At 45.9% G+C, this 26,525-nt stretch overlaps 2 protein-coding genes across 3 annotated transcripts in view; one reads left to right on the top strand and one right to left on the bottom strand.

Annotated features, from left to right (window-relative positions):
- Positions 1-21,514, top strand: part of pde4dip (phosphodiesterase 4D interacting protein) — a 35,781-nt gene extending 14,267 nt beyond the window's left edge. The window contains exons 18-41 of the mRNA XM_064332104.1: positions 1,066-1,178; positions 1,650-1,843; positions 2,143-2,470; positions 3,041-3,236; positions 3,335-3,451; positions 3,783-4,224; positions 5,040-5,275; positions 5,581-5,635; positions 10,463-10,713; positions 11,052-11,195; positions 11,721-11,924; positions 12,866-13,147; positions 13,413-13,544; positions 13,656-13,775; positions 13,989-14,178; positions 14,556-14,680; positions 14,940-15,155; positions 15,386-15,496; positions 15,600-15,805; positions 16,058-16,201; positions 16,320-16,458; positions 16,805-16,851; positions 17,357-17,411; positions 19,000-21,514. Of these exons, the coding sequence (XP_064188174.1) occupies positions 1,066-1,178; positions 1,650-1,843; positions 2,143-2,470; positions 3,041-3,236; positions 3,335-3,451; positions 3,783-4,224; positions 5,040-5,275; positions 5,581-5,635; positions 10,463-10,713; positions 11,052-11,195; positions 11,721-11,924; positions 12,866-13,147; positions 13,413-13,544; positions 13,656-13,775; positions 13,989-14,178; positions 14,556-14,680; positions 14,940-15,155; positions 15,386-15,496; positions 15,600-15,805; positions 16,058-16,201; positions 16,320-16,458; positions 16,805-16,851; positions 17,357-17,411; positions 19,000-19,145 (4,193 nt within the window). The 3' untranslated portion in view covers positions 19,146-21,514. The remainder of the gene's footprint in view (positions 1-1,065; positions 1,179-1,649; positions 1,844-2,142; positions 2,471-3,040; positions 3,237-3,334; positions 3,452-3,782; positions 4,225-5,039; positions 5,276-5,580; positions 5,636-10,462; positions 10,714-11,051; positions 11,196-11,720; positions 11,925-12,865; positions 13,148-13,412; positions 13,545-13,655; positions 13,776-13,988; positions 14,179-14,555; positions 14,681-14,939; positions 15,156-15,385; positions 15,497-15,599; positions 15,806-16,057; positions 16,202-16,319; positions 16,459-16,804; positions 16,852-17,356; positions 17,412-18,999) is intronic.
- A 353-nt stretch (positions 21,515-21,867) lies between these two features.
- On the bottom strand, positions 21,868-25,294 carry LOC135253158 (nmrA-like family domain-containing protein 1). Of its 2 annotated transcripts, none has more exons than XM_064332098.1 (4): positions 24,122-25,285; positions 23,717-23,972; positions 23,097-23,290; positions 21,868-22,607 (listed from the first exon to the last, which is right to left on the bottom strand). In XM_064332098.1, exons 1-4 carry the CDS (start codon positions 24,380-24,382, stop codon positions 22,413-22,415), a joined length of 906 nt encoding a protein of 301 aa, XP_064188168.1. In that variant the 5' UTR covers positions 24,383-25,285; the 3' UTR covers positions 21,868-22,412. The 2 variants fall into 2 exon arrangements, with proteins under 2 accessions (XP_064188168.1, XP_064188169.1); XM_064332099.1 differs by lacking the exon at positions 21,868-22,607 and adding an exon at positions 22,647-22,964 and having other exon boundaries at positions 24,122-25,294.
- Between the last annotated feature and the right edge of the window lie 1,231 nt (positions 25,295-26,525).

The raw sequence follows: 26,525 nt of genomic DNA, 5'->3' as shown, positions 1-26,525 counted from the left end.
ATACAGATATTCATGCGGCTGGTCAGCTTTAATATTGTGTATAAATTATAATTGCCATGTCAGTTCTCAGGTACAAGGTTTCTGTAGCTGTGAAAAAAGAGAAATTGGCCACCATGCGCTGTGTTACTGTTACAAATCAGTGTCCCGTAATTCTCTCACAGTTAGTGGTTATGCTAATTATCTGGTCAAAAGCCTTGAGGGGTTAGGACCAATCAGAAACAAGAACATTTTATGCTGACCAATCAGGATCGGACAGCCTGCTTTACTGGCTGCATTACTCAAGGCCTACTGTCACATATAAAGAATGAAGCACACTTAAAATGACCATAATGTTTTCCACACAAAAATATCCAGCTACAGCACCATTGAGTTAAACAATAGCCTTCTAAGGCAACACTCTGCATGACTGTGTTCATTAAACAAGAGCAATGCAGATAATTGTACAGTCTGGACATTCATCCAGAACTAACGAAAACTCATTTTTCTGAGTCTCAATCTGTGGAGGCTGTCCTCTTGTGTGTAACCGTTATAGCCTATAGTGCTCTGTCTGTGGTCAAGATAATGCGAAACCAGGCAATCTGTTGTAATCTATGAGGGCCCATGTGAGTCCTGTTCACCGCATTCCTCCTCTTTCCTGCCCTGGAGTGTCTGTGCCCTGCACAGTTCCCTACAGGAAATCACTGGGTCTGTGTGTTATGACACTCTCTTCCTGAGTTCTGTGGAGACCATCGCTGAGGGACAGCACCACTGAGGCTGTCAGCCTTTTGCTCAGGGTCGAGTTCTTTCGGTTTTTCCGAACGCTTTGGAAACGTTTTTGAGAGAGAGAGCGGAATGAAAGCCTGCTTTGTGCATGCGTTGCTTGGCACTAACCTGAAGCTGAAGAAGAGCGCTGGGTTCGCATAAGTTAGCCGGAAAAAAAAACAGGCCTGTGAGAGCTTTCTGTTTATCTGTTTCCGTAAAGCAGTGCATTACTCTCTTTAGTGGCTCAACTTTATTTCCAGTTTCCTCCTGAGAGATGTGTAGGATAAGTGTGACTGTGTTGACCAGTTTGTTTTGTCATTTCAGAGCTAAGCGTAGAGGAGGAAGACGACGATGATGATGACAGCAGTGAATACACAGACAGCATCGAGGAAGAAGAGAATGCTAATCTAACAGCTCAAACCTTGGCCTGCTCACAGGTACTACATTCTGCACATCTAAACCGCAGATTTCTCATGATGATGGTGATAAATATATCTATATATTTAGCAGATACCATTATCCAGTCTGACAGCATATGATAATAATACGTTAATATGAATATTCATACATCTGTGTCATTAGCAGCAGTATGTTTTTTCATGAAAATATGTATATGAAATTGTGCAGTATATATAAGAAAATCCAAAAATGAAACATGGTATGTTCACATATAGTTAAATATGGCCTTCTCAAATGATGAACAATGAATCAAAAATGTCTTTATTGGTCTAATAATTGTCAAATATCAGTTCTGGTGTAGTCATATTTAACTTTAAAAGTGACACGTATTTGACTAATGTGAGATTTCATATATTGCACATTTTGATCATGCTCCTTTGAGATGTAACCCAGTCCTTGGTCAGTGACATATGTGCTGAATTCAGAATCCTCCTTTTCATCTGTATAAGAACGTTCGACTCACCAGTGAAAACAGAGCCGGAGGTCTGGAGGGAAGTATGCTATCCCAGCATACAGTGGAGGATGGGAAAGCCCTGGCAAAGGTGCAGCAGCTCCTGGAGCAGAAGAAGATAGTGGAGCGTGAGCTGGGAGAGCTGAAGTTCCAGCTGGAGAAAGCCGGATACACTTCTCTGTCTCAGATGAGGTAACGTTATAGTCCAGGCCTTTAAGATACACAGTTACCTCAGAAGTCAGCTATTTTATTTGGCTAGGCGTTTGGAGACGAAACTCACACATTCAAGTCTCAATCATTGCAAGGGCCTGGTGAGAAGCGTATGAGTATTTAATGCAGTGGTACGCTTCTGTGGAAGTTCCCTGAGCCTGTTTGAGTATTCAAATTAATTTGTATACTTGATTTTGCTGCATCATTAGGTTTTTTGAAAGTATAGTTCCTGACTTTGCCTGAAGGAGGGGCTGATGAGTCTTGTGTCTTGTGTAATGCAGGACAGCGCTGCTAAGCCTGCGCATGCAGACAGACGAGCTGCAGGAACAGAAGCAACGGGTGACGTGGAGGAGTCGGGAGAAGGGAGAGGCAGGCGGGCTCCAGCAGAGCTGCACCCCTGAGAACGGGCTGGAGGAGGAGGAGGAGGAACACTGGTCAATAACAGCAGAAGTGACGGAGGGTGGCCGCGAGCTGGACCTCGCGCAGGCCAAAGGCAGCGCCCCCTGCATGCAGCTGCGAGAAGAACAGGAGAAGAGGAGGTGCTCCCGGCCTCGGTCACTTGACCTGGGGACTCTGCTGCTGCAGCATGCTGAACAACCCTGCACACAGGTACACAGTGGGAACCTCAGCTGCAGTACATCCCACACATCTCTCACATGGAGCTCCAAAACTCTCACACATTCAGTTAAAGTTGCCCCATTGGCTTTGTATCATTGTCCCCCAAGGAAATTCTTCTCCCTCATGGAAATTTGATGTATGTAGATAGAGGATTTGTGTTAGGGGGGAAGTTTGGAGCTATGATTATGGTTTTTATCATTTTAATGTGGGATATCTGTTGCATTAGGTTAAGTTAGAATGCATAAAGTATCTTGCTTTCCCTCCTCTATAATTTCCTTTCTCTGGTGGAGAAGTTTCAATGTTTTGGAATAGCTTCAGTGTAAAGATGGGTCTTTGTTTGCCTAGTCACTGGCATATGTAAGCAGTCACAGTAATGGCAGCTGGGCTCCAGTTTTTGGCCAGAGAGAGGAGAAAAGAGGGACTTAAAAAATATTTTTCCCAGTTTTCACTGGGAGAGTGGACACAGGCAGTTGTCCTTTAAAGCTCTTTTCCAGACCATGTTTAGAGGGTGTCTGTGACAGCCTGTCCTGTGTGAGAGAGTCTGATGGGTACGTTGTTCAGTCGGCAGACCCGGAGGAAGGCGAGGGCGGGTTCTGGCAGCACATGGAGGCGGGGCTACGGGAGAAGACGCTGCAGCTGCACTCAGACCTGGCCCTGAGCCGACAGGAGAGCCGAGATCTGCAGGAGAGACTGATGGTGTCAGAGGCCACAGTGCAGGCTCAGGCAGAGCAACTGAAGGACTACAGAGAGCTGCTCTGTGAGTGCAAACACACACACACAAACACGCGCGTGTACACACACACACACATCTGTATGCCCTGTTGTTGACGTGCGTGCTCTCTCTCTCTCTCTCAGCGGAGTCCTCAGTGCAGCAGGACAGTAAGCAGGTTCAGGTGGACCTGCAGGACCTGGGCTATGAAACCTGCGGCCGCAGTGAAAACGAGGCTGAGAGGGACGGCGCCAGCAGCCCAGGTGGGACAAACACACACACCTGTGACATTACAGAGAGCTGGCGGTGCATGTGGATTCATTTTGCATACTGGTTCCTGACCAGGCAGGTAGAATTGCTATACCTCTAAATTCCCACTAGAGGATGCCAGAAGCATATTAACTTGTTCTGAAGACAGAGGACCAATTCTGCTGTCAGCTAAATCATCACTTCTTTAAGAAATAATCAACAAATATATTTCCTCTGACCTAATTACTCCATGGCATTAGTTTGTACTGAATGAATAGTGGTTTTAGTGGGATATGAAATGCGAGTTCACTGAATGAAGGGCTGTCACCTCTATCCTCTCCTCAGAGTTCGATGACCTTGAAATGTGCACAGCCCTGTCCAGGCTGGACTGCGCGTCAGAGTGGTGGTCAGGGAATTCTGGGAAGTGCGCGGACGCGGCGTCCCTGCGGCAGCACGTGGACGACCTGCGCGCCCAGCTCTCGCGCTCACGGGCGACCATCCGCAGCCTGCAGAGCCGCGTGCGCTCGCTCTCCGTCACCAGCGACTACGCCTCCAGCCTGGAGCGCCCCCGCAAGGTCAACTGGGGCTTCCAGGCCTCGCCCGCCCACAGCGGCCCGGAGGAGGACGAGGGCTGGCAGTCGGACGGCCTGGGCACCCCCTGGGCCCCGCAGAGCCAGGAGCTGCGGGAGCTGGTGACCCGCGTGGCCTCCCTGGAGAACCAGCTGAGAAGCTCCCGGCCGGAGGGCAAGAAGAGCGCCGAGGACGCCAAGTCTGCGACCCAGCCGGGGTGAGAGGCTCTGCACCCAAATTACTGAAGCCGGCTTGGCCATAGCATGGGGCGGGCGTGGGAGCCGTGGTCCAGTTAGGGAGAGTTACGACGGGCATGTCAGTGGGAGATGGACAGTGGAGCAAAAGAGTAGGGAGGAGCTCAGTGTATCAGATGGTGGGTGCCAGGAGCAGAGGCGGTGTAGGGGCAGCCCAGCGATGCGGAGAGCTCGCTGGCACGGACGTGGGGACACGTGGGCGTCCTCTGTGGCTGTGAGCAGGCAGGGACAGGACGGCGGAGCAGGGCTGGTCTCCAGGTGATCTGAGCTCACCATCTGCTCCCCTGGCCCTGAGCCTTCTGCTGAGTGACTGCACCCTCGCTCCATACAACGGTCACTCTGACAAGCAGCAGAGATTTATGTAGCCTCAGCTATTCTTAGTCAAGGGTCATCTTTCTGTATAAGTGATTCTGATTAGCCTGTTGAAGCTTAGAACTGGGCTAAAAGATAGAAGTAACGTTCATTTTGAATTGTTTTAAGTATATCCTTTCCATTATCCAGAACATTTACTGCTTTTTGTCTGTCCAAGTGCTACACAGTTATCTGCCCAGTGTTGACAAAGCATGAGGGCTGTGAACCAGAAACACTCAAGTCCAGAACACTGTTCAGTACTGCTGCCCCCTTTTGTTCTGCTGTAGAAGCTTTCATTTTCAGAGCAGGGTACAAGTCCATGTTTATGAGCTAAACCATAGCCTGCCATCTCGGTGTGTGAGCATACGCCACTGAAGTGAACCTGTCGCTTAATCTACTCCTCCTCCTCCTCCTCTTCGTCCTGCAGGAAGTTTGACTCGCTGATCCAGGCGCAGGCCCGCGAGCTCTCTCTCCTGCGGCAGCGGATGCGCGAGGGCCGGGGGGCGTGCCACGTCCTGACGCAGCACCTGGGCGACACCACCAAAGCCTTCGAGGAGCTGCTGCGCGCCAACGACATCGACTACTACATGGGCCAGAGCTTCCGCGAGCAGCTGGCGCAGAGCAGCGCGCTGGCCGAGCGCATCAGCGCCAAGATCAGCGGCCGTGAGTCCCCCTCCCATCATCCTCTCTGCTCTGCGCCTGCCACGCGGCCCACGCCAAGCTTTAGCGTGAAGGTTCATTAACCTGAAATGATGGTGGGGTTACAGTTAACAAAAATGCTTTGTTGCCTCTTTTGGTTCATGATTGGTTCAAACCGGCAAGTGACTAAAATGATATCCTTTTCCTGCCCAGGACACTTGTTACTGTGGGTTTCCCACACATGTAAATGGGGAAAGACCTAATAATGAAACGAGTAATTATAGCACATTAGAGTCATTAGAGTTTTTCCTCTCTTCTTCGTTGGACAGGGGACCACTCAGAACTCCCAGATGACAAAACGGGTCACGAGTTGCTGGCTTTAAGGTGAGTTTGTCTAAGAATATTCTCAGTCCCGGTTTTCCACACGTCTGAACAAGTTTTCTCATTGGGTCACAATGGTACAGGTTTCATAGTGACCCATGGACAATTACTTTCGAATAGGTTTATGATGTCCATAAATGGGAAGTAGGTACTTGTATGTTCATAAGTCTTTTGAATTATTAGGGGTGATACATTTATTCTGAATGTGAGAATGTGATTCAGTAGCTTTCATAACAGAATTCATATTCGCGGTGTATCATTATTGACTGTTGGTTGGGTTCTTGGTCTCCACCCCTCAGTCGATGATGTGAATACATAGTCCCAGGGTTCACTGAAAAACATTGATCCTGGGGGGCAGCATGCCTTCTGTCAGGGGTGTTATCGGTTTCTGGCTTGATGAGGGACATGCACAGACGATCAATCCAAACAGTTCCCTCTCAATTGGTGTCTGCATACAGAGTAAAATACAAAGCTGGTGGTGTTTCAACAGTGATCTTCATGACTTCATTCAGTAGCTTTGTAGGCATATCTCATGTGGATATTAGAGAGCTTTAGTGTTTTTCCCTTTAATTGAAAACCTGAAGGAGACACAGATGTTTGGTTAAATGCAGCAAGCCTGCACTACTTCCAGTGCTGCACATACACTCTCCTGTTAAAGTCTCACTGAGAATGAAACAGTATGTGAGTCTAGTCTAAAAGGTCCATATCTGACAACATTTTAATCGCATCATTGCATTACATTTCATTTTTGCTTAGCAGGTGTACATTTTTCAGACTTTCAGCACATTATAGCTGTTATCCATTTGTTCAGCTGCATATGTACTGAAGCCGTTCAGAAATTTGCTAAATTTGCTAATTTGCTCAGAAATACAGCAGCAGTAGCTCACATGGGACTCCAGACTCCGGTCGCAGGTGTAGTTCCTTTGAAACGGCACCGCTCGTGTGGCTGTGAGCTCACTAGGGAGCACGCCACCCCGGCCCGGTGAACGTGTGAATCTTAGCGCCGAGTCCTGGTGAGCGCTGGCGTCAGCAGTTGCAGTGCGGGCAGAGCGGCGGTGTCGCACTAACGCGTGGAGTCAGGGACGCGCTGCGTAATGTCCCGGCTGGTCCTAGGGCTCCCTCTGGGAGTCGATGGTGACGAGCGGTTTGATTGGATAATTCCCCCCTTCCATAGGCTGCAGCAGCCTGCCCAGGGGATTTAGCAGCTGATAAGACCCGTTTTTTCCACCTCCGTGCATCTGTTGGGAGCATTAGCCAGTTGAGCAGGCAGCAGTGTGAGCACAGGGGGCTGTGTGTCCACTGAGAGAGCAGTCCCTGCCAACGGCCCGCTCCACTGCTGACTCTCATTGCCGGAGTGCTCTCTTAGCAAAGGGAACAGAATAAACTGCACAGACCTGGTCGCAATCCGGATAAGAATCTGGCTCTTGGTTCCTGCTGTTGTCCGATGCTAACGGACAGATCATCTCTGCCCACCGGCGGTCAGTGCGGCGTTGTGATTGGAGCAGAGTGGAGTTGAGGGGGTCTCCTGTGGGTTTTTTGTGCTCTGAGTGTTTGTGAACGATGCGATAGGATCACAGTGCTTGGTTTTCTGGGAGTTGTTTTTTTTTTTGTTTTTTTTTGAGAAACCTAATCAGGCACTGAAATCGTGACCTAAAGTGCCTCGACAGTTGCTCACCTGCCGGGGGGCGGCGGTGACGGTGAGCCAGCACGCTCCTGCCGGTGTGAACACCTGACAGGTGGGGAGAGAATTACAGCAATCTGATTTAGTGCAGCAAGAGCAGAGTGACCGCTAACCCACTGCCTGAGAGCCGTGGCTGCGCTGGCTGATGCACATGGTATATGTGGATGAAGGAAGAGTAAGCTTACTGTGGGACTTACACTCTGAATTTCGTGGTTGGGATTGAACCTCTCATGCCTTTGGAACCAATTATTTAGGAAGGATTATAAGAATAATCTTATTCAGATCTTATTCTTATAAGGAAGAAATTCTTCACAGTTGACAGAAGAGTGGACCTGCCCAATGAAGATCAACGATCAACAGAGATACCTTTTATCCTTTCGGCAGTTTCATTAGCCGACAAGCTGGCTTATTCTCTGGATAGATCCAAGTGATGACCATGTGCAATATGCTTAGGATGATTTGGTAGGAAGTCAGTTTATTTGAACTTAATCTGTAACTGCTGAAGAACATGGTTTAATTGATTTCACATTCACTATTTCTAGAGAGGTTTGGTTTATGTAAGTAATGCTACTGGAGTTTCCCGTTGTGGTATGGGTGCTAATGTTCTTAGGCTATTAGGTATTCCCCAGGGAGTTAAATAGGTCAGGAGCACCTAAAGCATAGAGTAAGAGAGTAAGCTAGTGTTAGAACCCGAAGCCAGGAGAAAATTACCTTTGTTTGCATAGCCTTCATTAATACGTTTTACAGATAATCTAATTTCGTAATATTTTCATGTATTTTTTTAAATTGGCAATTATCAGATTTGATACCCGATACTAAATGTGTGGGCTTTTGCATTACCGTACAACTGCACTTTAGCCTCATGTCTAAGCTTCATGTGACAAAGTGTACAGATCATTGTGACTGACTGGTGATAGTTATGAGTACGAGATGACAGCAGTGTTGAGTTGGTATATTTTGCTAGCCCATTTTGTGCCCATGGGCTTTGGGGAACAGCAGCCTTTATACTGAAGAGTTCCTCTAATGCAGCCAGGACAAAGCAGCCCACAGGCAAGGGCTCTGCTCTGCGGCTCCGCACTTCTGACAGGAACCGCCGCTGTTGTACTTGGCAGCTCAACAGAAAAACAAATCGCCTTCTAGACACAGCTATATTAGACTTTGCCTCCCCTGAAGGTGGATGTTGGAGGGCGGAAGGCTGGGCTGTTCAGCAGTCTGAATAGAGGGAGTAATAATACGGAAGATCTCCTGGGACATCTGCCGTGCGCTCTGCTGTAAGAGGCTCAGTGCGGCTGAGTCACGCTAATCGGTCCGCGCGGCGGCGCCCGTCCCAGCGCACGCAGGCCGGCTGGGACTCGCCACGTGCCCAGCGGAGAGGTCTAGTATCGGGACATCGGTACTAAATAAGGACACCTCGGAGCAGCCTCTGTCCCCAATGGGCACATCTTCTGACACGGGGGTGTCCTCTGTGGTGGAGCTAATGATTAGCGTCGGGTCGATGTGGAAGTGGAACTGAGGGGAGCGCAGCCCCAGTGCATCGGCGGTTGCTGGGTTTAGCCTGTGCGCTGGACTGGATCCCGGATCGCAGAGGCCCGGATGCGCCCGCGGTAGCCCGGCTGGGCGTGGGGAGGGTCAGGCGCGTTGCGGGGCCATGGCCCCTCTGTGGAAGTCCATGCTGTCGAAAAGCAGCCCGCTGTACCGCGAGTCGCTCTTCTCCTTCTCGCTCTGGGAGAGCCGTGTGCAGGAGCGCGAGCTGGCCTTTCTCAGGAAGCAGCTGGAGAGAGAGAGGAGAGCTCTGCAGAGACAGACGGAAAAGTAAGACGGAGGGACAGAGACATTGCTCTCACCTACAGAGAGATACAGCACACTCACCCACAGAGAGATACAACACTCTCACCCACTGAGAGATACAGCACACTCACCCACAGAGAGATACAGCACTCTCACCCACTGAGAGATACAGCACACTCACACACAGAGAGATACAGCACACTCACTCACTGAGAGATACAGCACACTCACTCACTGAGAGATACAGCACACTCACCCACTGAGAGATACAGCACACTCACACACACAGAGATACAGTACACTCACCCACAGAGATACAGCACATTCACTCACTGAGAGATACAGCACACTCACCCACAGAGAGATGCAGTACACTCACACACAGAGGGATACAGCACACTCACCCACAGAGAGATACATTAGCCTCACCCACAGAGAGATACAGCACTCTCACCCACAGAGATACAGCACTCTCACCCACAGAGAGATACAGCACTCTCACCCACACAGAGATACAGCACACTCACCTACAGAGAGATACAGCACATTCACACACAGATAGATACAGCACACTCACACACAGAGAGATATAGCACACTCACCCACTGGAACAGATAAGAAGGATCTTGTGGAGGTTGGTTTATTGTTTAAGGAAACCTTCATATTAAATATTCAGACATTACTCAGATAAACCTCTTGTTGATGGGTAGTGCATTGTATTTACCTACCAAAGTCCTCTTGAGGAAGATCTTGAGATTTTTTTTACATGCATTATTTGTATAAAACCCTTGTGAATGTGTGTTTTGTACTGAGTATGCACATCAATACCAGTTTTAAAGAGCCACTAATGTCTATCTGGGATTATTGTTCAGAAAAGGTTGTGTACATTGTAAATGTGTCCTGCAATGAGTAGTGGTGCATAGCAGTGTGTTCCATTAATGCACAATGGGTATTTGTGTGTGTGTTATGTTCTGTATGTGAGTGTTCCTCCGAGTGTTGTCGTGAAATGTCATGATCAACTCCCCATGGCTCAGGGACCTGCGCTGCCAGCAGATTAGCTAAGTGACCTTCAGACCGCAGCCTGAGCACAGTTAGTGCCAGTTAATTCAGCTCAGAGAAGACATGGCCAGGTAAAGCCATAGCTTTACAGCATCTCCAGGAATCCTGCAGAGAAAAGAGGTTTGCTGGTTTTTAGTTTCAGATCACAGTTGTTTTCATACAGTTTTCTCATTTGTCAGTAATGACATATCCTGGTGTGGATGTGTCTCCACTGTCACTGGTGTTTGTCTCTTTCACAGTCTTTGTGTGCACCCTGGGTTGGTTGGAATACTCTACCGTGTTCTCTCTTGGATTCTCCCTAGGCTGAGCAAAGAGCTCCAACAGAAAGACAAGATCATCGAGTCGCTTCGCTCCAAGCTTAAGCAGGAGCGCCCAGACACCCCCTCCAGCAGCCACGCCTTGTCCGAGACCACCGACCAATCCGACCGGACCTCCTTTGTGTCAGACGAGCAGGGCTCCATCCATGAGGACCTGGACCTGTGTTCGGACGTGGATGCGACCAGCGAGTACTCCCAGGAGGGACAGCCCAGTCCCAAGCGACAGACCCAAACAGGTACACCAGAGGCAATGAATACTGTCAACATGCATTTAAATACACACAGTACTGCTCATACACGTCTGTGTATACATACCGCTGCTGTTATACATGTATACACACAATCCTCAGCAAATATATGCTGTTTAAGATTGAGTGTCATATATCTTGTTTTATTTTTCACTTTTAAATCTGTCGCTTGAGATGGAGGCAGTAGTGTGTAGATAGTTGAATAAACTGCACTGTGTGTTTGTAGTGATGAAATGGAAAGGAACCTGAGTGTCTGTTAGTGACAGTCCCCAATCAAACCCATCTGAGAGCCCTGTGCTTTTTCATGCGCCGCCATTTTCTTTCAGATTCTCACTGTCACGGCGGCACCACCCCAAAGCACTCATCTATCCCATCATCCAGCACTGCCTCGCATGGGGCTCAGTCCACCATCAACTGTCCCAGCAAGCCATGTACACAGCACAAGCCCATGGACAGTCCAGGACAGAAAGGTAGGCAGAGAATAAGAGGTTGCTGGAGCAACATGCCAGCAGTATTGACAACTGGCTCTTATGAGTAGTGGATGTAAACAAATGTCTCATATTGCTTTGTTTACTACATTTGCTATTCCCCATAAAATGTCACAGGATTCTAGAATTTTACTAATTTATTTAGAGCAAATCTGCTGTTTGTATGGTTCATCTTCAGACCTCAGTAGTGTAGTCTTCGGTGGTGTTTTGACTCTCTGTAATGTATGCTTTCCTTTTTAAATATTATGCACTTGCCTAGACAGGTGTTTTGGTGAAGGCATCCACTATCCATTATCATTGTGAGGGTGTCACTTGATTGGTTCTCAGGCTTGTCATTGTGAGAGAGTGTGCTTCTTTGCCAACAGAGTAGAGTGAAATCTAAAATTCGGTGATGGTGCTTGCTGTTTGGTTTAGAAGCTCTTTGGAAGATGTGGGTCCATTTATGGTAACGGTGTAAAGGGGCTGAATGGCTTGGTGTGTCCTTCTCTCTGCTCTCCTCGTCTCCAGGCCTCCCCCCTGGACCCGTGTCCAGCTCTCTCCCTCCCCCCCAGACCCTCTACTGCCCTGACCTCTCAGGTCAGAGGGCGCCCTTGCTCCTTGACCCTCACTCTGCCCTCCTGCGTCCGGGTTACCATGGCGCCGGGGCCTTCTCCCTGGCGGAGGTTCACCAGGAGCTGCAGATGCTTCAGAGACAGCTGGGGGAGAGTGAACGTGCGTGCGCGCGCACGTGTGTGTGTGTGTGTGGATCACATCCTGACTCATCCTCTCACTGCTTGGGCTTTTCACAGATCACTGATCTCTGTAATCTAGGAGCACAACGCATCACGCATGACCTTAACCTCATCGCTTTGGCTCGTGTTTTGCATAGTTGTAGTTCAGTTTCAAACTGACCGTGGGATATGCTTGATCGAAAATTTGACATTGGGAATATAAAAATAAACATGAATATCCATTAATGACCATTAACACACCAAGGCTTTGAATTGAGGTGCTGTGCTGTGATGCGGTTTCCAAACCATGAATTACTTCTGCCAATGAGTTTTCTACTGTCTGGCTAATCAGCTGAGATGCTGTATTGGATCAGCTGCCCGTGGAGGCTGTGTGATTTTACTGCGCGTGAACAGGATGTGGCAATGTGCTTACCGCAGGCCCCAGGAAGAAGCCTAGTCGAAGCCACAACCGCGCAGCCGAGCGAGAGGAGTTTGCTCAGCACTGCCCGCTCAGGCCCCCGAGTATTACTCTGCTCAGCCACGCATGACTTTCCCATGCATGCCCCCCTCCCCCCCCCACCCCCCACCCCTTTCTGATGTGAGCGCTTCCAACGCTGAATTCACCCTCGCGCGTGAGCCACAGGGGCCGAGCTTTAACGCTCCTCAGTGAGGATTAGCGTTTAGTTAAAATGAGGAGGGATGTGTGCAGCAATCAAGCTTTAGCGCTTGATGACGGCCGTTCTCTCGTAGCCCAGTGAGCGCTTCACGTGCTGGGGCTGTTAATAATCCTGCTTCACGCGGTGTTAGTATTTACTCTGAGATTATTGTGTAATTTGCTTTTACCGTTATCCCCGTGGCACACGCAGGATGGTGAATTTGGCTGGTGATAAATGCAGTGTTGCACATGATGGACAGTGTTTTTTGGTGTATTTTTGAATGCAGGCTTTGCTGTTCCACACCCCCACGTCAAGCCCCTGTCCGGTTTCCCGCTGGCCGGCCACGCCCATCCGAATCCTGGCGGTTACGTGCCCCTGTCCCACCACGCATTCCCTCAGCCTCAGTTTAGCACTCCCGGTGCAAGCTCCACACTGAAGGCAGATGCGAGTCTGCTGGAGAGCAGTGCATTGTGGGATATGGCACACATTTCACGGCCGATCAGAACCAGCGCTTACGGTGATGTCTCTTCGGGATCTTCGGGATATCAGTCTGGCACCAGCCACACAGGTACAGCTTTCCAGTCCAGTTACACATGTAGCTCTGCATGTCTGCAGTGAGGATGCTGTGGGCCTCTGTAGAAATCTCCATGACATTCCATGTATAGTTCAGATAGATCTGTATGTATGTGAGGTCCCCGAGTAGTCTATGTAGATCTCTCTATGAGAATCCTGAATGGTCTGTGTCAGGTACATGTTTGGCCTGTATAAATGTGTGTCTGAGATACTTGCATAGTCTCTATGTCTTTGTGAGGTTTCTATTTCTCATGTTTCAGGAACTGACCTCATTGAGGAACACCTGAAAGAGATCCGCAGTTTGCGCCAGCGCCTGGAGGACTCCATCCAAACCAACGACCGGCTAAGGCAGCAGCTGGAGAGCAGGCTGGGGACCACAGGTCGGGAAGGCGGTAAGTAGCCTTTCGATAGCCTGCTGATGCTAACCTTGAACGGATTATTCTGGCTAATGCTAATGGTGGGTCGCAGTAAAACTCCTTCACCCAGTCTGCTGTCCTCCACAGGTGCGCCCACTAACATCTACATCCAGGGACTGGACTCTGTCAGCCAGCTGTCCAATGAGAACAGAGCCCTGAAGGAGGAGAATCTGGGCCTTCACGCTCGACTCCAGCAGAACAACAGAGGTAGCCTCCAGCTTCAAGGTCAACTCCCATTGAAACTCTAATAGCACATTTTACCGAACTGCAATGAACGTTCTACAGTTATAATATTCTTGCTGGCAATGCGTTCATTGGAACAGAATCAGATTGTATCAAAATCAGTTGCGAGAAAGTGAGGTTGAATTCCAAGGAAGGGGTTTTGGGTTTTGCTCAAGAGTGCATTCGTGTGCGTCTCAGACAAATGTAAGGAGGCGGAGCAGCTGCGGGAGGTGGTGCTGGCGGCGCGGGTGCGTCTGAAGCAGGCGGAGCTGGAGGCGGAGCAGTGGAGGGAGGAGAGCAGGCGTCTGCAGGCGCGCGGCTGTGAGCAGGCCCAGGAGATCCAGCAGCTGCGGCAGGACCGGCACGGCGCCCAGGAGTGCACCAACAGGTACTGCCGCCTCACAGGAGGGACACGCCCTGGTGTGGAACGAGTTAGACACTCACCACTCACTTCAGAGTAGTATACACTGTCATTTCATAGATATAGTACAATGGGCTCTTAGGTAATGCTCTAGTGAACATCATTTTTAAATGAATCTATGAATGAATCTTAATCAGCAAATAGTCACAGAAGAGCAGGTATATCTTAAGACCTGACTGAATTTAGTTTACCCATTTATTCCTTGCTTAACACATGTATGATGCTCACTGTATGCAGCTTATTAGTGCTGATGATAGCGTTAGCACTGCACTGTATACGGTATGTATATCTGTGCTGGGTGGGTTGCCATGTTTGACTGAATGTTGGGCGCCGTGCGTCTCCAGGCTCCAGCACCAGGTGAACCTGCTCCAGCAGCAACTGTCTGAGAGCCGGCAGCTCCTGCATTCGCTGCAGTGCGAGCTGCAGGTGTACGAGCGAGTGCGTGGAGCCGCCACGAACCCTCACGCAGGTGAGCGCTGCGAGCCGATGTGCTGCTCTCTGCACCAGGGAGACACGCAGAGAAGAGCTAACGGTTCGGGTCTGGACAGAGAGCCACGTAGCATGCTAACTCACTAAGGTCACATGCTGTCAATGAGCTCACACTTCCCGTATGCAGATAGTTGTTTGTAAATGGGATATGAGGGGTGTGGGATTTTTAATTCAGTTTCTGAAGGTCAGGAAGAGGAGAACCGTGCTCCCCCTACAGCAGGCCCTTGTGTGTTTTTCAGTGGGGTGCGAAGTGGAGGAGAACCTCTCCTCCCGGGAGCTCAGGGATCTGTTATCAGAGGTGCGCAGTCTGCGTGCGCAGCTGGAACACAGCGTGAAGGAGAACAGCTCCCTGCGCGCGCAGCTGGAGAAGCAGCTGGGTAGAGGCGTGGCCCAAGGCGAGGCCCACCCCTCCAGCACCCAGCATGACAACAGTTGCCGGAAGCAGCTCTTCCATGGTGAGTGCCCGTCACTGTGCTGTGATAGGGCTGTTATCTAGAACTCCTCATTGTTTTGTGATAGGGCCCTGTTGTAATATCCTCATTGTGCTACAATAGGATCCTACCCCACTCAGTATGTTACTGTAGGACCGTATTCTATAAACCCCTCTTACTTGCACTTACTGTACGATGTGGATGGTGGTAGATGTGTACACCTCTGAATGTCTTCTGTGACTTGTCTCTCTCAGATCCCGCCCCTTCTCCACCTGTCCGAGACACTGGCCTCTTCACCCCTGGATCCACTTACTCTGGGTTCTCCAAGGTCACAGAGCTGGATGATCCAGAAGCCGCGGCTAATGGTGTGTATTTAATCCCATTCCCTCCCATCCCTGCTACTTGTACGAGCTTATGTGAAGGACGGTGACACCGTGCACGTTTTCTGAGGCACGCTTTCTTCTGCAGGCGTCTCGAAGGCCCACCCGGCGCTGGAAGGAGGGGCGCCAGACGGCTCGTTTGCCAGCAGGAAGGGGCGGCACACCATCGGGCACGTGGACGACTTCAGAGCCCTGCAGCAGCAGATCCTGGAGGGGAAGGTGCTGGTTCACAAGATGGAGACGGTGCTGCAGGCCACGCTCAGCGCCGCCCTGCTGGAGTACGGCTCGGCGAAGGTGCGGACGGCACGGGTAAACCATGGCCTGGCAGAGCCCAAGGCCCCACCCCCTGTCCTCACTCCTGTCCTTCTGTCCTTACCCCATCCCCTGTCCTCACCCCTATCCCCCTGTCATCATCCCTGCCCCCCTGTCCTCACCCCTGTCCCTCTGTCCTTACCCCTATTCCGCTGTCCTCACCCATGTCCTCCTGTCCTCAACACTGTCTCATTGTCCTCACCCCTGTCTCTCTGTCCCTATGTGGGTCTGCAGGCCCTGGACTACAGCAACATGGACACCCTCCTGTCCAACTCCAAGACCCTGGGCCAGATCCTGGACGAGGCCGCCTCCCTCCTCAAGATGTTCTGGAGGGCTGCTCTTCCCAGCAGTGAGCTCTCCGCTCAGCGCACCAAGAAGGTCCGAGCTCCACCACGCCCTGTCCCCGCCACAGAGCGGTGCCTCTGCGGCTTTGCTTTGCGCTCGTCACTAGTGGTGCGCTTGTCTGAGGTCCCCGCTGGGTTTCTGTGGGTTCCAGGAGCAGTCCATGAAGGAGGAGATCAAGCGGCTGAGGCTGAGGGTCACGGAGCAGGAGGAACTGCTGCAGGAAACCGTGGAGAAGCTGCGGAGCTCTAACCGCACCAAGCAGGGCATGGAGCACTTCATCGTCAGCCAGCGTGAGCTTCGCCCCCTCTGCAGTACTCTGATACAGCAAGCCAGTGATAGTACTGGGATTTAGTTTACTCTCCTCCATGCTAACCTATCTTACAGTAAGCTTGTTATAGCACTAGGGTTTAGTTTACTCTTCTCCGTGCTAACCTATCTCACAGCAAGCCTGTGATAGTACTGGGATTTAGTTTACTCTTCTCCATGCTAACCTATCTCACAGTAAGCTTGTTATAGCACCTATCTCAGAGTAATCCTAGTGTGTGTCAGTGGGATTCTGCCTCAGTGCCGGTCTTTCTTCACTCAGTTGTGTGTCTTTGAATGTCTGATCCTTGTTCCTTTCTGTTTGGGTTACAGTGTCAAGAACACGTGATGTCCTGAAAAAAGCTAGAGCAAATTTGGAGGTAATGATCTGAAAGTTCAAATCATTTTCAAATGCTTTCTTTTGTTTCATTTTTAGTTCAAAAGCTAACAAATGTGTATGTCCTACAAAACTGTTTTATAACCACATTTAATTTATTTTATTTTATTTGACTGGGGCAGATAAAATTTTCATATTGTATGGGGCAGTAATGGAATAAAAGCTATTTCAAGGGTTGCCACCTAGGACACTTCTTATTGATTACTGTAGAATTAATTTTCTCTTTTCACTTTGAAAAGAAATATTTAACATTCTCAAATTACCTTTCTGTTGCTTAGTTGCATTTTTGTAACCAAAGTAAAAAGAACCTTAGGAAAGCATAGTAACTAGCAGACTGTTGTCGGAGGTCCAGAACAGACAGGTCCTCCTGATGCTTGATTAGGTTGATCTATGCTCTTCTAGAAGTTTCTCTCTGTCTGCTTTCTTCTCTTTTTCCTCACCCGGCCTTGTTTTTGCTGCTCTCTTCCCCCATACCTGAGTATATCCAGAAGAATGAGCACAGGATTTCCTCCCTAAGCTCCTCCTCTTCCTCCCCCTGTTCTGGTAAAGATACTCCAGTGCTACAAACTGGTTTGCTCTGCCAGTGTTTGGAACCATTGCTTGCTGTTATCTGTCACCAGAACAAGTAGCATCACAGGAGCACACTGCCACCTACTGGCTCAAAATGGCAGACAACCTCTTAGAATTTTCATTTGTAGTATTGCCAATGAGCTGGAATTTTGCAGGCCTTGCTAGTACATTATATGACCATTGACCCCCTTGTTGATAAATGGTTGGCAGGATTTATTTGACCATTCTAACCATCTAAACTAAACTTTCTTTTGAAATCTGTGACAGTAAACAACTATACTCCGTTCAGGCCAGGGTATGTTCGTGCCAAACTGTCAGTATTTTAACACAGTGTTGTGTGATGTGTTAATGGTGTGTGTGACATATACCCTCTCATGTGCTTGTATGCCACATTTTCCTCTTGGAAATTTTTTCTTTTTTCAAATACACAATCATAACTAAAAGGCCAGCCAACACTACTGCATCATCCATTCATTGGGGAGAGCACAAACTGATTTGTGCATCTGACCTCTGCCTCTAATCTATGCAGCCAATCTGCTGGAGGGCTGTACTACTTTCACAGCTGTATCTTATAGATTCTAATGAGCACAAAGCCTGTACATTCATAAAGACAGTACAGTTTACAGACCTTTGGGGATGTTAAACAAATGACCTCTATGGTAAGCCAGGCAATAAAAGAAAAGACATGATCAAGTACCAACCATCATAAATAAGTGACATCATAATTAATTGTTTCCTTTTTAATAGGTGAATGCGAATATATCTGGGGAGTTAAATAAATGGGGACCAGATTTGTTCGTTAATTGTGAAATGCAGTCCGGTGTTGAAAAGAGCTTGTCTTTATGAGGTCATTTTTGGCATAGGAGTTAACTAATACTGGTTTGGCCATGTGTTCCTCTTTCCAGTAACGAGAACGTATTCTTGCCAATTTCTCTTTTAAATTCAGCCTCACTAATCACACAGTAATTATTCTGAAAACATGTTTACACCTGTATGTGTTTATGGGATTCTGAGTCAGCGACTTGGCACACCACACAAGGAGACACCCAGTGTTTTTCCACAGGTTACTGCCAAGTAGAGGACATAATGGAATTTACTCCAAGGAAAGGAATTAACGAGTGGCAACTGTGTTGGGGGGATGGGTATCACAAAAATAACAAATCAGTAACTGCTTGCATATTTTGTGATTACCGTTCACTCAAACCGTTTCTGACTTGATTCTAACTTCTGCTTGCCCAAGGCAATATGTTGCTGCTTTTTTGTCACAGAGCAAAGACAAAATTACAGAATCTATATGTTGTCCTAAGCAGTACGGAGATGGTACTGGGTATGGGCATTTCAGCGATCAGGCTACACAGATGCCAGAGTTCAACCCCAGAGCTTCCGCAGATATTGCTGTGTGGTTTTGAGAGATTATTGTCATGGCAACACTACTCAGCCTATCAGGAAAAAATGATAGCTCAACTCTGGTAAAATGCTGCACTTTTGCAGTTAGTAAATATAAAAACATGCGGTATAGTATGCAGAGATGCTGAAAACTACACCTTTTTCCCTTCCCTAGGTGAAATCCCAAGACGCTCCTGTGAACCCCCTCCTGACTGGGGTTTCGTGAGCCCACGACCCCCCAAGCCCACCAGAGGAGGACCCAGCCAGCGGAGCGCTGACAAGCACAGCACACAGCACCAGCTTCAGGTCGCCACGAGTTAGCCAGCAGGTTCAGAAATCACCATCTCAGTTCAACACTGGCATTATCCTTAATTCAAAGGGAAACAACATGTCTTTTTAAAATGGTCTGAACCCCCTCAGAAATTATTGTTGGCTATCACGGAGACGTTCACAGAGTAAAAGGTTTTGACTAGCGAGCATTAGACAGGCTTTAGAGATCACCTCTCCAGGCCTGTTTCTGATTGTTTCTGTCACCAGACAGGATATGGACTGGTAGCATGCTGTGTAGCTTAATGTTGCTATGCACCTTATGAAACAAGCCATACTGTAATGATAACTAACCGACCTGTTCCTTTTGTCCACCCATCCTGCTGCCTTTGAAGAGCATTCTTCACACTCATAACTATTGGTGAAGATGTTTTAAGGTTTTAATATTTAAGTTCTCTTATTGCTGAGAGAGTGTCTTCTGAAATACCAGGGACAAAGTATTTGGGCACAGAAGATTAATATATACACTTATTTATTATTTTAGCTCCTCTCTGAATGACTGAGTGGTTTTCCAGCCATTTCAAAGCATTCTGAATTGAGGAAAGAACAATGTGTGTTCAACACTAGAATGAACTATTCTTGATGAATAAGTGCAATAAGAGCTGTGCACTACAGCAGCTTCACCTAACAGTGAAACTACACTTTTACTGCACAAGGCTAAAGACCATCAGTGCAATACTAGTGCAATACTACTGACTGGACATCCGTCACAAATCAGATGTTCAGTTCTAGCAGCGTCACATGGGGAGGTAATGAAAGGACAATACAATCAATTCATCAACAGGGATCATCAACCCTGCCAAAGTTTAACCCCTTGTGTGGCAGTGTAAAAATATTAAAATGTGTCCAAAGAGATCCGTCTTATTATAAAGAATAGCAAAAATCTCCTGCAACTTATTTCAGACGATGGCTGAAAACTTCTGAGAGAAAAATTGGATTATTTAAATCTAAAAAGCAACCAAAGTAGTAAAGTGGCTAAAGTGGTGCTTTCTAACCACAGATGCTTTGGTTCCTTTTGGTTGGTTGCTGTTTAATGACTAATTTCTTTAAAAACTACGTAATATGCTTTGCAATTGAATTTAAGGGAGATAGTTGAAATAAACAGGGAAACAAATTATATTTTTAAATTTTGTTTTTACACAGGTTTGATTTAACACAGACATGTAATGTCTATTGAGGGTTACCTGTTAGTTTTGGTGGCATCTTTTCAAGTTGTTCACATTGGACGAATGGCCTAAGCTAACCTTGCCTGAAGGCTTTTTTCCAGGTAGTGAACTACCTAAATACCATCTCTGTATGTACCTTGCGATGAGGCCAGTCACAAAGCTTTTGCAATCAATAATGTTGTACTACCATTCAGTGGCAATGGTGTTTTGGGGGGAAAATAGCCCCCAAACCAAAACATTTATGAAAATAATGCAAGGTTTCTGATGTCTGTTTAATGTATTAAATATTTTTTATTCTGATTTGCATAACATTCCTGTTATCACAGAAAATGTTATATATTCCCCAACAAACTTTGGCAGGGTAGTGGTAAATACCTCTATTTTACACTTAGGTTATACTTATACTAGACATGCAGAGGGGGGTTGTTTCTTTGTTTTTGCATATAACTGTAAATAACCTACTTTGCGATCAGTAGGTATGCCATGTTATATACATACAGTATGAAGTGTTTGGATAGACATGCAGTAGCCTATAACTTTGCTTTTTTCTGATGTTTTATTATACATAGTAGCCTATATTTTAGCTTTCCAAGTGCCATGTTTTCTGCCTGGTGTTTTGTCTGGAGTTTTATTTGCGAAGGCCAAGGCTTTTCTAGGTTTAATGCTAATTTGAAGCATTGAAGTCCACATGCAGGCTAGGCAAGGGATAGAGGCGTTTGATTCCCTTGAATTTGAGATCAGAGTTTCAAGGGTAAAAGCTTCTAGGCATGCTGGGCATAGCGCCATCTGGCTTAGCTGTTAGGATCTGCCAATATGGCCTTCGTTTGTCTCCCATTCTTTTAGAGCCCTTGAGCATAGCCTGGTTCTAGAACACAGCAGTTTTAGATTCAATAATGGAACAGTATGGAGAAACCAAAGAGAATTAATAATAATGCTGACATATTAAATACATTCAGCTCCATTGTGAAGGGAACAGCAATCAACAGCAGCAGAACTATGCAATGGGTATGGGCCTTGTATCATATGTATATAGTGCTTTGATACTGAAGATGATTTTTGTTGGGGAAAAAGGAGTAACTGTTTCTAGGTACTGTATGCTGTCACAGACCCAATGGGCTCTTGTCTATGAACCTGACCATGTGTGATGTGCAGATTAAAGGGTGTTCTGAAAGCTTTTGCTTTAAAAAAGGAATCAAATCTCCTTGTGGTATCTTTTTTCACTTCCTAAGTGTGGGAACAAAGTATTTCAACAATTTATATACCAAAGAAACGGTATATGCCATTCAATAACCAGTAATATTTGAATATAATTTTCAATAACAATAAAATAAATAAATAATCAATTAAATTTTTTCAATAAATAACTAAATGTAGGTTTGTGCCACCACAGCATAAGGCAAGGGTGTTGAAAACACTGACAGCAATGTCTCTAAAAGTAAAGTGGTATTCAAGTTGCACTACACATACCCATACTTCTTTTATGTATTACATCAGACCTGAAAATTAAGTGAGAGTTGGAAGCAGACTAATGAATGACAGCACAAAGGATCAAGCAGTATATATGAACACATTTAACTTAATTTCATAATGTGCTTCGGTAATGGTGTATTTTAACCCAGGCTTCACTTACTGCATCAAAGACTGGTTACCATAAAACTCATTGTTGACCATGTCCCAGTAGTAAAAACATTTTGTAATTTTTTCAACAAGAATTATTGAGGAAAGGGAACTAATGAATGTAATCCACTATAATCATCAAAATTATATCAAGAAATGTTCAATAGGGATTTTTAAAACACCACTACATTATTATTTCACAATATTTCACAAACACAACATTTGCCCAGAACAGATTTTGGATCAGTAGTTTGTAGTAATAGGCTAGTTTGTAGATAGTATGTAGATAAAACATCTCTGTACCACTTTCAGCAGCTCACGAGCAGATGCTAATTCTCATGGAGTAATACAGTAACAATATTATTGGACATTTCTTCTCATATTATGGTAACAAGTCTCAAAATGGCGTGAACATTCCATTTACTTGCTAGAAAGAAAGAAATTAATTTTGATCTCATTAAAATAGCAGGACTGTCTGTCACTTTTCCAGAGCATTGATGATGGAATCCCTGTTTGCCGTGACCCATTGGGAGAATTTTTTTGTGCCTGAAAGTAGCTCAAACATTTCTGCAGCATTTCTCCTCTGAGGGTCTTTTCTCCAGAATTCAAACATGTTGCCAATATCCTGCCCAGCTTCTCCCTTGAAGCTCTCCACAAACATTTTCTGTGAAATCTGGTGGGGAAAAATGTGGACTTATCTTTGGTAAACAACTTTACAGTTCCCATGCGACAGATCATAAATTGTGTGAGTGTGTGGGAGAGAGAGTGAGAGAGAGGTAGAGAATGAGTTTGTGAGTGTAATAAAAGTTGTATACAGACTTTACATGCTCAAACAATATGCCATATATCTCATGAAAATACTGAACAACATTTTTTCACGCTATACAATTGAATAAATGTGATCCCAACACAGTGGAGAAGCAAAGTAACAATATTACTTATCTTCATTTCATCCAGGTTTGTCTGTGTTGTATGCTTTGCTTGAACGCTTGCACTATCACACAGTGATATCGTTTCCACTGTGAAGAATCTAATCCAGCACCGACACAAACAGATGTAGAGATGAAGATGAAAGCATATGCCCAAAAGGATGGAAGAGGAGGAGGAAAGTATGTGTGGCAGTGCTGAGCACTGACCCCACGTATGGTGTGTGTGCACTCACCCTGGAGTCCTGAAAGACCCTGGGGGCCAGGTGCTTAGTGAGCGTCTCTGCGTACTCCTGGACTGGCAGTCGGTCCGCAGACAGGAGGCAGCTTTTGCCCGCCCACCTGTGTGAGTTCTTCAGTATAGCCGTGACCACGGGGCCTACATCACTGAGGCTGATGCTGTCCATGGGTGTTTCTCCCATTGGGATGTCTGTGCAGAACAAGAGGAGCAGGCTAAATGCACCCATATTTCTGCAGCTTCTAATCCTGGCAGCAACTTCAACTGGAAGTTCCAGTACCCTTTTGTAAGTATCACATTTACTTACACATAAATAATAGAACCAGTTTGAGGGACAAGTATTGGACTATTTGAGATAGTTGTATTTGTCACTTTATATTCAATAGAAATGATTTACTGCCTGTCTAGGACAAAGATAGTCATATATGTCCCTCAATCCAGGAATAATGAAGTTTTTTTCCTACCTGATAGCTGATTGATTGCCAGTGATTCCACTCACCTGGTGTCCCATGTTTAAATTACTCCATGATTAGAGGGTATGAATGAAACCTAGCATTACTGCTGGACTTGAGGATCAGAATTGGGTATCTAGGCACTCGGTGGTTTAATATGACTCACCAATTTTATAAAGGTTTGGTCCAGCAGGTTTGGGAGAGAATGTTGTGAGGAAGCTCTCATACAGGAAGGGTATGAGAACCTGGGTTTTTCGCAGGCCGATTTCAGCCATGTAGTCTCCAATGCAAGCCTTGGCATCCATCGACCGCATGGGGAACCCAAAACGTCTCTGCACGTGCTGACCCCCCTCAAACACCACATGACTGATGCCATGCTGCTTACAAGCATCTGCTATCAAATATCCCTGTGAGATCTCACTCTGCAGAATGACAAAAGCAGCATACATTCAGTCCAATGTTTGTATTTTTGCTGTCATTATATAGTCATCGTTGCCATCTTAGGTCACATTGGTCATTTCCTTCTCAAATAACCACACTGCCTGCTGGTCCTGAATATGAGCATATATACCTGGAGTGGGTCCACCTTGGTGAAATCGGTTTTGGTCGCGAAAAAGCACTTTTGAGCCCCGGAAAGCGCCCCCTGAAGGCCTGTTGTGCTGTTTAAGTGGAAAGGCAGGACTTGTGCTCCAGCGCACCCCAGCTTCTGTGCTTGCGGGGAGCCAGGGTCTGATACAGCTACGCACACGTGGAAACCGCCATCCCGAAGCAGCGCGAGGGCCACATCACACCCAGGCTCCTCCTCAGCCCCCAGCACCACCACACGCTCCATCCCGAATGCCCACTTCTCACAGTTGCTGGAGAGCTGGCTGCCTTTTCCAACAGGACTTTCTAGTATTTACAGAGATTGTAAAGAAGTAAGCTGACTATATGTTTTACCTGTATCACAACAAGACACAAAACAGTCGTGGTGTTCTCTGCTCTACATCTTGCTGCTGTCCTAGCCAGACTGTTCACTGCACAGAATTGTTTTCCTGTGTCTCTCAGGCAACTTGAAAGGAGGGGGAAATTACCCCATAGCAACAGAAAATACTGTTGCCACTTCTATAACAATAGCACCATGCACTCTTTTGCAACACCCAAGAAAGAGTGCATTGTTTTTGTTTCCAGCATTACCTTTATATATTAATATGACTGTTTGAAAAATGGGATAGAATGCTAAATCGATTTATACGAAATGGTAAAAAGCCAAGAGGTACTTCAATTGAGATCAGGGAGCTTGCTCACCCTAACCTTAAAAATTATTATTTTGCAGCTCAAATTCAAGGCATAAGAACCTGGTTGAGTGACAGCTCTCAAGCTACAGGTAAGTGAAGGTTAGTTGAATTATGGACAGATAAAGCTTTATAAAAACGTTTCCTTTTTGCTCAAAGACTTATTCATTGGAAAAACGATTTGATAACATCTGGGTTAAAAATACAATGAAAGTCTGGGATAAAATAAGGCACCCTTTACAACTAGAAAAGGAGTTCGTAATATTAAGAGAAATAAATAAAGATCCTGATTTTACCGCTAACAAGAATGATTATGCCAATGTACAATATTTCAAATGTAGGCTGAGAAAGGGTTGAATATATTTGGGAAACTGTCCCATAATAAAGGCATTGTGTCATACAAAGAGTTGAAACAAAAATATAATTTCCCACACTCCCATTTTTATAGATATTTATATGAGATATTTAAGTGAGAAGTTATATTTATCATGGGGATATACAAATAAAAACAACCCTTCACCCTCTTCTCCACCCTCTTGTAAAGTTCATTCTCACAATATATATATATTATATATATATATAATTATCACTTTTGCAAGAAATGGAAAATAATGTTAAATCATAACATAAAGTATTGAAAAAGACTGAATACATTAATTCATTACCATCATTTTTTTCAACAAACTTTGACTTTGAATATGGAATATGTACATATGCTGAGACGATTATAAATATGCCCTATTAGAAATAGTTATTTTAATGCCTCTTAATAATAATTGGCTAAACAAACTGACATTCATTTAAATGAAAATGTAATTTTATTTGGTTTAAATTGAATTCCATTTCTTTCAAGACTTTCCTGAATACGAAACAACTCACTCCACTAGGTGACAGTACAGCGCAGGTTTAATCAAAGGCAGGAAATGTTTCATGTGCATAGAGGAAGTTCCAGGTTCCAATGAAGGGAGGTGCCTGTTTAAACAATCCGATATTGAAACGAGTCCCAGGCCTATAATTAGGGCTAGGGTTAAATTTGGGGTTAGGGTTATGCAAATGGTATGTGTTATGGTTGAGACAAGATTAGGGTTGTAATTCAGGAGCTTGAAAAATGGTTAGGACAAACAGGTGCAGCATGGAATTATGGGCCCACTGCAAATGCACACTCTGTGGGCTTCCAAAGTAAACTAGTTAGTCCAGGCCCTTTTAAAAATCATTCCTAGGTTTATAACAAAAAAAGGTGTACAACCTGAGCAAAAGAAATTAAAATCAATAAAAAACTTTTAGAAAATAAAATATTTTTTTTAAATGTATTTAAAAAATAATTTCATTTATTTATTCATTTATTTTACAAACTCTAACCCATGAAAACCTGAACAAAAAAAAAATCAAAAATAAACAACAATAAAAATGTAAAAGAAAATTATGATAAATTTAAAATAATCAAAAATTTTGAAAATGCAATTTTGAAAGTGAGCATGTCCACCTGGAAGAATTATTTTTAAAAAACAGCTGTGAAATAATTATTTCTGGTGAATTTTAAGGGGAAAATACAACATTACTGATCAGTAAGGCTGGGTGTTTTTCACGTAAAATATTGGCTGAAGTCCCAGAGCAGTCATGGCAAAGTTGTTGAAAATCAAGGAAAACAAAAGTTTTTTAAAAGTCAATTTATTAAAATAATGTATTTATCTCATGTGCAGC

This window comes from Anguilla rostrata, chromosome 4 (assembly GCF_018555375.3).
Source record: "Anguilla rostrata isolate EN2019 chromosome 4, ASM1855537v3, whole genome shotgun sequence".
NCBI classification, from domain to species: domain Eukaryota; kingdom Metazoa; phylum Chordata; class Actinopteri; order Anguilliformes; family Anguillidae; genus Anguilla; species Anguilla rostrata.
Note: the sequence above shows the minus strand (reverse complement) of the source record. Positions and strands in the feature narration are given on the sequence as shown.

What these genes read in the sequence shown, in the direction of transcription:
- LOC135253158 (XM_064332098.1), bottom strand. Translation starts at nt 24,382, where the DNA reads ATGGAGCGTGTGGTGGTGCTGGGGGCTGAGGAGGAGCCTGGGTGTGAT. An exon ending in CCAAGGTGGACCCACTCCAG is followed by an intron (nt 23,973 to 24,121) that starts GTATATATGCTC and finishes GTCATTCTGCAG; the next exon opens with AGTGAGATCTCACAGGGATA. An exon ending in ACCAAACCTTTATAAAATTG is followed by an intron (nt 23,291 to 23,716) that starts GTGAGTCATATT and finishes TGTTCTGCACAG; the next exon opens with ACATCCCAATGGGAGAAACA.